This window comes from Polyodon spathula, chromosome 4 (genome assembly GCF_017654505.1).
Source record: "Polyodon spathula isolate WHYD16114869_AA chromosome 4, ASM1765450v1, whole genome shotgun sequence".
In the NCBI taxonomy this organism is placed as follows: Eukaryota; Metazoa; Chordata; class Actinopteri; order Acipenseriformes; family Polyodontidae; genus Polyodon; species Polyodon spathula.
This window is the reverse complement of record NC_054537.1, coordinates 9,942,795-9,958,363: the sequence shown is the minus strand read 5'-3', so window position 1 is coordinate 9,958,363 and position 15,569 is coordinate 9,942,795. Positions and strand designations below refer to the sequence as shown.

General features: G+C 36.3%; 1 protein-coding gene across 1 annotated transcript in view; it reads right to left on the bottom strand.

Moving 5' to 3' along the window:
- LOC121313758 (cubilin-like) overlaps positions 1-14,775 on the bottom strand; it is an 88,090-nt gene extending 73,315 nt beyond the window's left edge. Inside the window, exons 1-14 of the mRNA XM_041246560.1 lie at positions 14,653-14,775; positions 12,158-12,196; positions 11,812-11,913; positions 11,438-11,541; positions 10,306-10,432; positions 9,498-9,666; positions 8,448-8,579; positions 7,829-7,924; positions 4,561-4,685; positions 4,009-4,195; positions 3,045-3,163; positions 2,377-2,611; positions 1,210-1,391; positions 457-619 (exon numbers count right to left, since the gene is read on the bottom strand). Coding sequence (XP_041102494.1) covers positions 457-619; positions 1,210-1,391; positions 2,377-2,611; positions 3,045-3,163; positions 4,009-4,195; positions 4,561-4,685; positions 7,829-7,924; positions 8,448-8,579; positions 9,498-9,666; positions 10,306-10,432; positions 11,438-11,541; positions 11,812-11,913; positions 12,158-12,196; positions 14,653-14,775 — 1,903 coding nt within the window. The remainder of the gene's footprint in view (positions 1-456; positions 620-1,209; positions 1,392-2,376; positions 2,612-3,044; positions 3,164-4,008; positions 4,196-4,560; positions 4,686-7,828; positions 7,925-8,447; positions 8,580-9,497; positions 9,667-10,305; positions 10,433-11,437; positions 11,542-11,811; positions 11,914-12,157; positions 12,197-14,652) is intronic.
- Positions 14,776-15,569: the final 794 nt, after the last annotated feature.

Sequence of the window (15,569 nt, the reverse complement as noted above, 5' to 3'; positions counted from 1 at the left end):
AAAATCAGAGTTTCCCCAACAGCATATTTACTTTACTGAGAACATTTTACTGAAACAACCTCCAATGTGGGTCCGACACAAATAAACATCTTTAGCAAATGAGATGAGGGTGCTGGTACAGAGTAAATTCTAGCTTGTTTACTTGAACTGAAGTTACCCAGCCTTCATCCCAAAAGCCTTAAAAAAGCTATGTTAAAATGAAATATTGATACTAACAGCTTTTAGATTTCAGTCACTACCCATCAGTTAATCTGTAATTTCTACTTTTGCCCTGTCTTACATAATATCAAAGTTGTACCGCAGAAATCCAAAACAAATGCTGTAACTGCATCAATACATTAACGTTATAGTAAATTGAAATTATTTTTAGACTTTAATGTTAACTTAGCTAAAGGTAGTGTATACTTACTTCATAAATATTCAGCCAAACCAAGGTTAGTGTCTCACAATACTCACATGGTGACGTTGTGTAAGTGATGTGGAAGCCCCTGTCGGATATAGAGAAGTCTGAGTGGAAATGGACCCATGCATAAGGCCCAGTTGTCTGCAGTGGAGGAGGGGATCCGGTGCTGCAGTATTTACCAAGGGAAGCATCCTCTGGCAAGAGTCCATCTCTAATCTAGAAAAATACATAAAAGAAAGGCTTTGTAAAACTGCTGTAAATTAAACACAGACTACAGTGAAATTTGTCCAATAGTGCATGTGAAACAAAAGTAATGCTTCCTTAGTCTTAAAATCCATGATTAATTAGACAATTATATATATATATATATATATATATATATATATATATATATATATATATATATATATATATATAGATAGATATATATATATATATAGATATAGATATATATATATAGATATATAGAGAGAGAGAGAGAGAGAATGCTGTAGGCATTTCCTGATGGTGTGTTTGGGTGCTCGGTACTTAAGATTCGGTAAAAGTTTTCAGATTCTAGTGGGCCAAATGGTTTAATAGCTTCTAAAAATCAAATTTTTTTAAACAATCTGGGAAGTTTATAATCTGGTGATGTATTTCCAATCATTTGCATTCACCTGTACTACATGGCTTTGCAGGAAATATAAAGCATGTGTTTTTTTAAGAGGGAATTCACAATTAAGGTACAACAAAGGGGAAGTTGTGTAAGTTAAGCACAATGCTTAAATCATCTAAAATCTCAAAAGTGTAGGTGTAGTGGGAGTCACCTCGAGGTAGTCATAGTTACAGTTGTCATGATGTTCCAAACTCAAAGTCCCAAAGGAAAATGTAATGAGCAGGCCAGGGTTGACAGAGATAGTCCAATAACAGTCCCTGTTGGGCGGGTAGTTACCAGGGTACCCAGGTGAGTTAATGGAACCGTATGTGCCAGTCAGCTCACCCCCACACTCTGAAAAGAAAAGCAATGAGAATAGACAGTCAGACAAATACAGTCTAATAAACAACTTGCAAAAATTGGTCTGTCTATTCAGAACCCTGTTTGTAGAATCTTATTTTTACCAGAATATTAATTCAAACTAGTTTTACAGCTTTATACATGAGACAAAATGCAACTGTCAAGTTTTACAAAACTGAATCCAATAATCACACTCAAGTTGTTTAGTTTTCAGAACAGGAACATGGATAATACAACTTTAGTAAAAGACTCAAAATCCTTGGTCTTAACAACTTGAGGCTCAATTATATTAATGCTGTGGCTAGAGAAAGGCTGAATAAACATATATGAGATGAAAATACAAGCTGGTTAGCAACGGTAACCACAAAGTCTCACTCTGACTTCATACAGAATATGGTTTCTTAGATTTTATCTCTTGAGTATCATTTAGTTTCAAAGCCATTAAAACCACTAAGTACGGATGTGGCGTTAATTCAGAAATGAATGAGTCCAACGCATAATGCAGAATGGTTAATCACAAGGTATAATAATGCTGGCTAAAATCATGCTTGGGGCTCAGATTATACCAACTAACACCAGAAACAGATCAAGGTTAAAGGAGCAATAACCAAGATTTTTAAATCTTCTTTGCTGTTATCAGCTCTATTACATTGATCATTTATATATCTATATATAAGTTGGGGCAGCTGGGTCTTTGAGCTAATATACTATATATATATAGATATATATAGTAATATATATATATATATATATATATATATATATATATATATATATATATATATATATATATATATATATATATATCTCTGCGTTTACAAAATTGAAGTATAAATCCAAACATTGATCAAGCGTAACTGAACAGAAGAAAAGGCACACTAGTGATAACATTAAAAAGATGGATTTTACAACATTTTACGACAGTGCCCAAGTGGAGATCAGAGCCCCCTGCATACAGTCATTATCTCCAAATAAATACCCGGCTCCCGTGATTCCCAAGCCACTGTAAATCCGCCAGCACTGACGGAGTGATCCGAGCGGAACCAGAAGTACAAGGAATTGTGGGAGCTAAAGAGCTCTGCTGGAGCAGCGGTGCCACAGTATTTGCCAATCATGAAGCCAGAAGCCGAATCCCCATCATGGATTTGCAGGAAGTCATAGTTGCAGCTTGAACTGCTTTCCAAATGGAAAAATGGGAAGGTAATACGGAGAATCTAGGAAAAGGAAAAAGATTTGAAAGGAGATCTGTATTCAAGTACCAGATTACTCCTTTTCATTCTGAAAAAGTGTTTCTTCTCGATTTACACTCTCTGTACCAGGACTGGAATAAATGTACTGCATCTCTGTAAGATTGTCTACCTTTTTATTTTATTTTTTTAAATGAAATCTTAGACAGTTTATTCAGTTAATCTAAACAATGGTGGATCTAAATACAGTACAGTCAAAAGAATTAGGGCCCTGACTGACAATTTATAGCGAGCTTAACTGATTTTAACGGTTACACCCCTACTTATTTCTAAAATTAAAAAGTTAAAACATGCTGAGAAAAACACTTTTTAAAAGCCCAATTTCATAACTTAAGGTTTTGTGACGCAGCAAGCTGTTTCTAGAGAGGTTCTCAAATGTTACTCTGGGTACTTCACATACCTTGTCTGAGTCGGTCCTGATAACCCAAGCACAGCTGACCTGGTGATCATACTCGTCACTTCCAGGAGTGTTGGGATAGCTGAATGTACCTGCCAAGCCATTGAGATATCCACCACACACTGCAAAAAAACAACAGCATCAATTTAATAATTCACAAGGGTGGCATTAAGACTCCCACTGCATAGCAGTTTTACCCATTGCAGGTTTTACTACAATATTGATTAGCCACGGTACATAGGTAACAAACTGAGAAGTATTAAACTGATAGTAAAACCAGGGGGTCCCTGAGTGGCTCGTCTATTTAAAGCACTGCTGCTGGGAGCACAGGATGAGTTACACAGCTTGGATGCCACCAGCTTGGGTCCGGGGCTCTGCAAAAAGGCTGAACTTTGCTGGGGTTCAACACTGCACTAACCCTGGAGTACAACACTGCACTAACCCTGGAGTACTTCAACACTGCACTAACCCTGGAGTACAACACTGCACTAACCCCGGAGCACTTCAACACTGCACTAATCAAAGAGTACTTCAACACTGTACTAACCCTGGAGTACAATACTGCACTAATCAAAGAGTACTGCAACACTGCACTAATCAAAGAGTACTTCAACACTGCACTAACCCTGGAGTACTTCAACGCTGCACTAACCCTGGAGTACTTCAACACTGCACTAACCCTGGAGTACAACACTGCACTAACCCTGGAGTACAACACTGCACTAACCCTGGAGTACAACACTGCACTAACCCTGGAGTACTCAAATTGGGGGTCGCAGAAAAATGATGGCGGGGTGTTTAACCTGAAAAAGTCTACATATTAGATACAATATATTACGGAGGGGTAGTGGCAGACGCAAGTCACTTCAAGGGGTCCCAAGTAGAATTCATTTTTAGAACCATTGCAATAAACTATATCCTTAGTTGACGAGCGATGTTACTCATTCAGTGTTACAGTATGTAGTACCTTGTTGAGGGGTCTGACACTGTGGACCAGTCCAAGACTGGGTACAAGTGCAGGTGTAGCCGTTGATGCCATCAGTGCAGGTCCCCCCGTTCTGACAAGGGTTGCTGGTACATTCGTTAATATTCTGATTACAGGTAGCTCCAGCCCATCCTGGATCACAGTTGCACATATAACCTGTTGTAGTGCTCTTGAAAATAAAAAGTGAATTATTTAATAAAACCTTCAAAAACACAGTGTTTTATGTTTATACCAAAAAACTCGCTGACAGTTTCTGTTTAGCTGTTTATCACTATCAAATCAACAAACATTAATTCACAACTTTTTAAAAGATAGGGTTGGTTTTTTTTGTTCCTCTCTATGAACTTCCAAGATATTTTGGGGTTTTGAAACAGTAGACAGAAGAGAATACAAAAACTTAAGTTTACCTTTAGGATATTGCAGTTTAGTCACAGGGCATGCCTACTCAATTACATACAATTAAACTCAATGTCAATTAAAAACTCAACTTCAATAAACTCATAAGGAAATGGATACGTCATATATGAAACTCACAATGCACTGGCCATTCACACAAGGGTTCTGTTCCTGGCAGATGTCACTGAAAGGAGCACAGCCACTCTGCCCATAACCATTGCCAGTATATCCAGGAGGACACACGCAGGTCGGGAGGTTACTACCTAATAGGAAGAAAAGGACCTGTTGTTTATTTTTTTTCAGTTATTTCTTGTTTATGCTGAAAGCGTCAACATATACTGTAATTGCTTTGCTATAAAACGTTTGATAGGCGTTGCACTGTAGTAAATCCTTCCTTGATTTGATATCACTTCTCAGTGTACTGCAGTGTACCTTGCTGAGGACCTATACATTGACTCATTGTTAAAAAGTGAAATTAAATTTGACAAATTCTCAATGTTATGAAAAACAGTAGGTTGGGAAACATTTGACATCTAAGTTTCTTACCGTAACGTATACAAGAACAAACACTTTTTTTGGTCCACAAATTTGAAAATATTGGAAACAGTGAACTGTTAGTGGAGGAGGGTCCATATCCAGCACAGTACATGTATAATTTACTGTCAACAAGGCTTGACTGTGAATGAACACATTTGTGAATATCGCAGTGTGAAATAATAACATGTACACTGTGTATTAATGCATTTTTGCATAACACCACCTATACAATGAAGAAATCCTTGACAGATGGAGTTATTGCTATTGTAGATTCTTCAGGAACCTCAAGAATATGTGATAAAGAAAGAGCAAACAGTACCAAGTTCCATTACAACTTAATGAGAAGTTCTGAAGACATACTGTAGGTACAACTGTAACCTACATTTTGACTATGTTGAATGAGATATATCTAAGTATCTGTAGCTGTGCATATTTACCAATTATACTGAACTTGTTATTCACACCTGACAATACTTTAATCAGATTGCAAAACAAAAAGCAATTGCAAAACAGCCAGTATAACAGCCATTTACAATGTTTATCTTGATGTATTCTCCACCTTTACAACTTAACTGTTCGTAATTTAAAGGATCTATAGGAGTGTGCTGCCATAACGGTTTCTGGTACTGAGGACAAGCGAATAATCAACTGTATCAGACACAGCCTCTCTATTGTTTATTCCTTTGTGGTAAGCACCTCGTCACAATAAACTTTTGGTGCATGATATAAGGGAAAAAAACACAGTCATCTATCAGCATTTATTTATTTATTTTTTTAGCTGATAATGTACGCTGACATTCAAGCTTAGATTTCTTCCAGCACAGAATTGATTGTTTGGTTTGGAGCTCTTACTAATGATGCAAGAACACTGAAACAGTCATTTGCCTTGCAGTGCTGTACAGCGTGCGATCAACCTGCAGTAAATATGTCTCAAAACAGCAGTGTTCTGAAGACAACAATAGGATAGGCAAGTTGGGCAAAAGAACAGACTTGATGCTACATTAAATACAACGATGAACTGCGAGTAGAATATTATTTTGATGCTTTAAAAAAATGTTTTAAGTTATAATAATAATAATAATAATAATAATAATAATAATAATAATAATTATTATTATTATTATTATTATTATTATTATTATTATTATTATTATATTATTATTACTATCAAAAGGACCTTTTGTAATTTGTGTTTATCTTGCATAGTCTGCATTCGTTGCGGGTGTATTCAGCGGCATTTTTGCGGTATTTTTTAAGCAGTAAATGCTTAAAATAAGAATTTAATAAAAGTTTTTGTAGTTGACATTAGGCAGGCTACATTTTCTTTTCTATTGTACAGTATAGGTAGAAGTTATAATATTGACAGCAAGTTGCTATAAAAGTTAATGTCACATTATATATTTTTTAGTAGTATAAATGCAAAATGTTATTTTTCTGTGACTGTTGTAAAACAAATGTATAAGTTGCTGTCAGGCACATAATATAATACTATGTTATTCTTTGTGTTCATTTTCTGAAGTAAATACAACAAGTAAACGATATCTGTTCATTTTTTAATATCTATAATTATAAAACAGTTTAAATATAGTCCCTATACTAGTAGATGTTCCTGTTCTACTAGTTTACAATAGCTTAGCTGCACTATCAACTATTATCAGTATCGGCCCATAGATAATCATCGACTAACGGTATCTCGATCCTATTATCGTACTATCCCCCGATCGACTAAAAAATATCCCATATAAAGCTTATACCCCCTAGATATATATATATATATATATATATATATATATATATATATATATATATATATATATATATATATATACAGCACCAGTCAAAAGTTTGAGTACACCGGCTTGAAACTAGGTTTTTCATGATTATCTATGCTTTTAACTGTGTAAACATGTCAATAAACACTTAATATTTCATTTTATGATACGTGTACTTATATATGCTGATAATCATAAGTGAATTGCATTCAAAAATTTTATTTTTAAATGAAAATGTAAATCTTGTCAATTTCAATGAAATGGTCACCCAAAGCAAGGGGATTTCAGTCTGAAGCCCAAGTCAGTTAAAAGTCTGAAATGTGTATAACACGGTGTTAGAACACTGGCCTAAGTATAAAAGTGTCTTTGTTAGATGTTCTCTGAGTTAACTAGCATGTTACCTAATTAACCTTTTGTCACCAATTATTGTTAACAGGTAAGGGTCCATTACTATAAATATAGGTAGCATAGGCACAAGTTTGTCATTCCTGAATGTAAGGGAGCAGAAAATGACAAAATACGCTCAGTTAAGCAAAGAAAAAAGACTGTCTGTAATTACTTTAAGAAATGAAGGTCAATATTTAAGACAATTCGCAAGAACTTTGCAAGTGTCTGTAACTGCTGTGGCCAAGACCATCAAAACATTTGAAGAAACTGGCACTCATGAGGACCGAACAAGGTTAGGCAGTCACAAGTCGTCAGTGTGCAGACGCTGACCGCCTAATTGCCCCTGAAATACAAGCTCAGTCGATTTTACGATATCTTTATGTCTCACACATCAACTGTTCAGGTCTCCTATTTGTGAAGCTGCTATATATATATATATATATATATATATATATATATATATATATATATATATATATATATAGATAGATATATAGATAGATAGATAGATAGATAGATAGATAGATAGATAGATAGATAGATAGATAGATAGATAGATAGATAGATAGATAGATAGATATAGATATAGATAGATAGATAGATAGACAGATAGACAGATAGATAGATATGATATAGATATAGATACACACACACACACACACACACACACACACATTTAACAGCACAACAGCAGCAGGACACAAGTGTACCTGGATTGCTCGCACACGAGGCCAGTGGGTGACATCCACCATTATTCACAGAACAGATGTCAGCCTGAGTGCAGACTCTTCCGTCTCCCTCGTAACCTGGTTACACATTAGGGACAAAAATAGATTAGGGGTCTGTGTCAGTAGTGATTTATACTGATAGAGTGCAGCTAATCCCTAATAGACCACACTGCGGGTAACAGCCATCACTAATCACACTTGCACTCTCATATACCTCATTACATAGTTACACATTCAAATGAACACATATCAATGAGATTTGTTTAAAAAGAGAACAGATGACCCTTTACCCTATATTGCTCTGTCTTAATAAATTGGGGCCAGACTCCACCGTTAAGGTGTAGCTGCACAGGAGTCAGCTGTTTTTGGTTGTGGCTTATTACTTTCAGAAAAAAAAATTCAATAAAATGAACACATAATGTTTGTAAGTATGGGTCTAATAGACCAGAAAGAGGGATGCATTAGTGCATCTTCATTCATACAAAAAGGCCAACCCCAGACAAGCAAAGAGAGAATGGAGATTTGCATATCAGACTGGAAGCTACTAGTTTTGCCAAACGAAACACTTTCCCTGATGATGCTGTACAGAATGTATTCCTACCTGGTGGGCATTGTCCGCAATGGAAGGATCCCATCGTGTTCAAACACTGAACCATTGGAGACGTGGAACATCCACCATTGTTGCTGGCACACTCATTGATGTCCTGGCAGCTGTAACCATTCCCTTGCCAACCTGGAACACATTGGTAATGAAATAAGAAATGAACGGGTCTGTAAGACATAAACTAAACCAAATAAATGAGAATCAATAATACAAGCAACTTGACAATCAGTCAGGTGTGGACCCTGTATACACTGTGCATGGTTTAGCAGTTTCATATAGCTCCTCTAGAATGCTACTGCACGTTAGCAAAAGATCCATACTTCTGTGTACAGAATCTGAGTGTACCAACAATGTATATGACATCCATCCCTAAATAACATGCAGAAATAAAACAATGTGTGAGATACTGCAAGCTTTATCCAAAATATTAGGGTATTTTTAAATGGTTTATTAATGTAAAAATGTTGTATTCAAAGCAAGCATTAGTTCTTTGTAATATAGGTTGTTTGATTTGGTGGCATCAGCATGAATGATGCCTTTACATTTATAAAGTTTCCCAGGCTAACCTCAGTAATAAACCATGTAGAAAGATTTGTAAAGATTTTGGAACAGATGTAGGCAGAAATTTCACAGTTGTTCCTTTTTTTCAGGATTAAGGGACGGGTTTGTTTACGGTTTATTTAAAACAGATTTATCATGGAATGTTTCTCTTTTGCTAACCAGCATCAGAGCAAGGTGTGCTGTATTATAATCTTCCCAGTCTAGCCATCCTTCTACAGCTTAATGGTGCAGGGTCATCTCTGCAGGGTGTTGCATGCTTATTTTTAATGGGATTATTCCACTGCTGGTGTCCATTTCCTTGGAGGAACAATGGCTATCCCCGGTCCCATTGGCTAAATATTTACACAGGACAGAGTTTAAATCCTATCCTTTAGGCAAAACAACCCTTTGAGACCACAGTAGCCATTTAAGAATATTTTAGGACAAGACTATGAAACAACCTTTTCGGTCAATCCCTCAATTGTTGTGCTTCTACCCCTACAGTACCTGCTGGACAGGGCCCACAGTAGTAGGAACCCATGGTGTTGAAACACTCCACTGGAGGGTTGGTGGAACAGGGCCGGTTCGGGAGGCTGCATTCATCAACATCAGCAGTGCAGGCTGGGCTACCAGGGGGGGACATCCAACCATTGTCACAGATACACTTGTACTTGGGCTTGAAACAGAAAAAAGGCATGCAGGTTTTATAGTCTCTCCTTAGGTATGCCACGCACACCAATACAGCAGTCATTAACATCTATAACACCACATACATCTACTAATTTAGTGAACATTTAAACGCAATGCTGTTTGCTATGATCTTCTCAAATTATTGGTTAGGAAATACACACTTCACGACAGACCCATCTTTGAATGTCTGATTTCTTAGAGGCTGCTGGAGATAGATTAACCAGATGAAGCATGGCTCTTTCAAAGCCAAGCATTTGAGACAAGAACAACACTGCATTGAAGGTAATATTTACTACCTTAATTTATTAGCGTATAGTCTTTAAACCCATTTGTTTCATGCTGCAACATAAGCACAGAATTACAACAGACCTGAAGTTGTAATGAAGTCCCTAACCCTGTTTTTTTTTCTACACTGTTTCTAATACCCACAGTTTTATTGTGGCAGCTCCTTACATAACACTTAAAGCAAAACTTTAGGATTTCTAGTGGTTTTTCCATACAAATTTTGTATTAAATTATATATTTACAATTAAGCCAGTGAAATGTTCACAAGCTTACTGTGCTTCTTTTTGTTTGTTTGTTTTTGACAATCTAATTGTATTTTGGGTGGTAGTGCGTGAGTTACCTGTCCTGGCTGCACTCTGTCTGAATCAATGCAGATGCCGTGTTCACACAGAGCCTGGGATCCACCCTGACAGTCATCATAGCGGGAAGTGCAGTGTGGACCATACCATTCTGCAGAGCAGACACAGCTGGAAGATTCCAAACACAGAGAAAGTAGGTGTGTGTCAGGAGCAATGCAAAGTGACTAATGTATTAAACAAGCTGTCAAGTATTTAGTTTGTAACATTTTCCTTCTTCCTTTCCTCAAAGTGTAGAGCATGGATCACCATCATTTTAGAGGTCAAACATTTCACTTTTAATGAAAAGATGGACGATGGATACAATTAAACTGTTAGGAACAATCAATAAGTATTATTGATAAAAAGAAAAACATGCCAAAATCTTTCAAAGCATTAGTGAAAATGTGGTGGTTGGTTGTCAGCCAAAAGAAGAGGAAAGCACTGTGCAAATACACACTGACAAACAAATTGATCAGATCATAGTTTTCTCTGGCATTCTTTGTAAAAAGCCTTGCTCTCTTTGGCTGAGTGCCTGTAGGCCCTCATAAAAACCTCTTAGTCCTCTGCTTACTACTTTTTGCCTGTGGGAAATGTGATTTTGCCACATTTATCATATTGGATTTTTGTTTTTATGACCTTTTATAACAGTAGATTATATAAACTGTGAGGGCAAGCAGGTATAATAATAAAAACATGACATGCAGCAAAAGTAACTGTTTCCGATAGAAAATGCATGTACCCATGTAGTATATATATATATATATATATATATATATATATATATATATATATATATATATATATTATATATATATATATATCAAATGATCCAAATTATATGCTCATATTTCAAATGTAAAAAGAGTACCTCCAGAATTCGACACACACACACACACACACACACACACACACACACACACACACACACACACACACACACACACACACACACACACACACACACACACACACACACACACACACACACACACACACTACAGCTAAGACCCAAGTCTTTTCCAAGATGGCTGAACTCCAAAGCACAGAATGGTTTTCATAATTCAGGGCAAGCTATGCAGAAGGTGTCTGTGTCTTTAGTTGTGCTAAACAAGTCAGTTTAACAGAAGGGGTTACTTGTATCCTCCTGGGGTGTTAGTGCAGGTCCCTCCATTCTGGCAGCCTAGAGGTGTTCCAGCATAAATCTGACATTCGTTGACGTCTGCTGAACAGATCGGCCCCTAAAAAACACACAAATAACAAAAGTGAATGAATTATCAATGCACTATTTCAATTAACAGCAAACATATGTGCCAAGTAGAACCACACTTGTGTTCGGTATTAAAGCAATGACATACATTTTGAACAATTTAACCAATGGCTAAAAAAAAAAAATGCATATTGCATATCCATCCACATTCACCCAAATATGTAACTTATCAACAGAATATACCGATAACCAGCAGCGTCCAGGGAATTGCTGTTACTGTGTGCAGTAATGGAACACTCACCTGCCAGTTGTTTGGACAGATGCAATAGAAAGCATCCAGAAGGTTCAAGCATGTTCCAGCATTCTGACATGGATTGCTGCCACAGTTCTTTCTTTGCACAGTCTAGATTAAAGAAAGAGTAAGAAATAAGTATAATTTAGGATTTTTGAATTTCCAAAATTATGATTTAGGTTGTATCATTTATGAACTAGTGTTCTTCTGTATAAGACCAGGTTACATTTTTTTTTTAAATATGAACAGTACACATTAAACAACAAATGAATGACAATAATTAAAAAAAAAAAAAAAACACTCCAGCACATTTATGTCAATAAACTTTATTAGTAAAGGTGAAGCACATCATTACCTGCTCTAAGGTCTGGACCTTCCCTTCCAGGCTTGTCAACTGAAATTAAAATATAATATTAGTGACAAATTTTACACATTGTTAATATGTATTGCACATCTTTTTTTTCTTTTGTTAAACAGTCCCTAGAAGGTAGAATATCCCCACACTGGTTTAAAGTAATTTGCTTACCAATCAGGAAGACTGAAGATCAGAGAGGACTTAGAAATAGATGGTACCAAGCTATTGAACTCTGTAGGCCAGGCCCAGTCTGGGAAATCTCAGTGTGGACTTGTCAAGACTCCTGAACAGCACCTTTTAGTGGATGGCAATGAAGCAACTCGGGCCCAATTAGATTTGTGGTCCCTTACCATGTGGGAGCACAAAAGCCAAAGCATCATTCCTGTGGGTTCTCGTCAAGAGATCTGACACAGAGCGAGCTGGAGTCAAACCATTCTTACAAGATTCACGCTGCACTTCCAGCTACACTGTTTTTACCAAGAGACCTGCTGATGATCCAAAGATGATCCTAAGTGCTGTATTCATCTGCACAGCAAGCATGTGTCTAACAGAGTGGAGGCTGGGTTTACAATAGAAAGGAAAGCTTTAAGCCTCTTAAGGGAGAGTTCAGTACAATGCTGAGTTGATTTATGCTATTTCCTTGTTCTGTGGCATGTTAAAAAAATAAATAAATAAATAAAAACAAAAATCCAATCCTCCAAGATTACAGTGCTTTTTTTAAAAATGACTGAGCAGCAAACACAGGTGATGTATATAGAGAACTATTCACCAAAGCTATTTAGGGACTCTGAATCGCAGTAAACTGCATAATTTAATTTAATTTGTGGGATAAATACAATTATATCCTATCGTTCGAGAAGAGGTCAGACGGGCAAAGTTGTTTGCAGTATATGCCTTAATGCCCAAGCTGTAAAAAAATTGGATGTCCAAAATAGCTGACATGAACAGATGGATCACATGATGGACACTGGTATAATATGTTCTATATTGCTGTAATAAACATGTAATAAACATGTTTATGGAACAATGAAAACATCAGTGTGCAATGGTTGAGTGCTTCTCGCTCAGTCACATGCTTATAGTCCAAAGGCTCCCTTGAAACTTAAAATGCCTTCTAGAAGCTTTTTAAGCATATTTTTCTAAAATACACTGTTGGATATTACTGTTAAGGACCAAGCTAAACTTGCATCGCTCATGCGTGGCACACAGCTATATCAGCCATAAACTTAAAAAACACACACACACACACACACACAAATGCCCAATGGTTTTCTTATCTTTATGACAAACCAACATATTTTCTTTGTCACATAAAGCAGTATTTTGTAGTCTTTGTAGGAGCGTTTTTCAATACTAAAGGAAGACAGAGCATTTGCTTTATATTGGATACGTACTGTATTGCACACTGCTTCAGATTTTGCAAGCCACCAGTATGTTTCTGATTTCATAACCATAATTGGTGCAGTGTCACACTAACTGACACTTACCCTTGTATTGAGTTGGTTGATTTGGTTGGAAACATTTTGAGAACCAGTATTTTTAATTGAAGTGATGTCATCTTGGTTTTTCTTGATCTAAATAATAAAACAAAAACAAAAAAAAAACAAGAAGGTACTGGTATTATAAACGAGGCAGAACTTAAATGGGGGAGAGGGACAGTGGATTTTATCAGCATACTCAGATACGATATACAACTAACCAAGGTGTTGTAAGTAAGTGGCAAACATTAGCCACAGAGCTGAAGTTCGAGTTTGTATTTTGTGCTGTTTTATGGTGTCTTTTCCTGGTTCATCATTTCCAGATATGTTTTCCTCTATATTATATATATATATATATAATTCTAATCTCCCTTTTTGGTTCCTGGCGGTATCGCACCCTAGCCTTATTCACTCACTCACTGACTCTCACTTTGTCTTGTACTCCTCCACCCCAATAGGATGAACACACTGCTGCTCTGTGAGAGGTAATGATACTGTACTTTAATCTTTACTCTTCTCTGTAAAGACAATGTAATGTCTAATACTTTTAAGTTATTTACGTTATGACATGTCGATACCAGTTTCCAAAACGTAGTTGGGATATCTGGACTTAGTAAAACGAAGTTTTTCAGCTTACTTTCGACGACTTATCTCATTGCAATTGTATAATTTTAATGATGTCGAAACATCAATGTGACATATCAAATCTAACATAAATACTGTACAGTACATTGTACTATGATGGCATCCATACCGTAATCTTTGCGATCTATATATATATATATATATATATATATATATATATATATATATATATATATATATATATATATATATATATATTATATATATATATATGTCCCAGCACAGGGTAAAGCACAGGGGTCTTAGTAAACCTCACTGAAGCCTAAGCAGCTACATTTAAGCCAAGTGCAACATTTAACTGCAGAGCATTGGGGAGCAGAAAAACAGGATGTGCACGTTTTTTATTTTTACAAATGTTTCCCAATGTTTTACCTGATTCAAAAGTTGCGTCAGGTCCTGATCATTTATTCTCACGTTTCCGGATGACCCTGTCTTGAATTCTATGTTCTTGTAATTCCCGGTGTGGAAAATTAAATTCCCATTATCTGAAGTCATGCGGGGCCTTTTAAACAAAGGATTATTAATGGCCAGTATGCATTGCACAATCCGAAAAAAAACATACATGCATTTATTTTCATGTTTCAACAGAAAGTGAATACCATTCAAACGTAGTGTGCAAACTTAGTAGAACACCCCATTGCTTCTGTAGCTTTCATATGCTGTGCATTTGAACTCAAACCACTGGAACTGAATCTTGGAAAATTGTCAAAATAGGCTAATTAACGATTGCATTTTAATAGGCCACACATGCAATTAATTTAAAATATTAAGAGAAATGGAACACGGTCACAAATGATAAAATGCATGTGGCTTTAGAAGTTGTTTAAGATGCCAAATTAAATCTAAAGTGGTCTAATGTTCACATGCAAGTAGGTATATAAAGGATATAAACAGACAAATCCTGCTGTGTTCTAACACACCCGTACCCTACTGTACATATACAGGGCAGCCCAACCCCCAAACCTACAAACTATAATCTTGTGGTATATAGTTTTTGCTGTTGTTGAATATACAAGTTAAAGTACTTACTGGTCACTTGTAATGTCTCTTTTCTTTCTGCCTTGTGCATGCTCTTCGGATTCACAATTTAATCCTGAAAATATTAGAAATACAACAAGAAGCCAAGGGAGCTGGCCTGTGTACGGCATCGTGACTGCTGACCCTCACACACTGCTCATGAAGACAGAGGTATCAAAATGGAACATCAACTCAAAAATCTTGGACACTTTAACCCAGGATGATGCACTTTGCACTTCTAATGTAGAATAGATAACAGCTGCTCCAAGGTT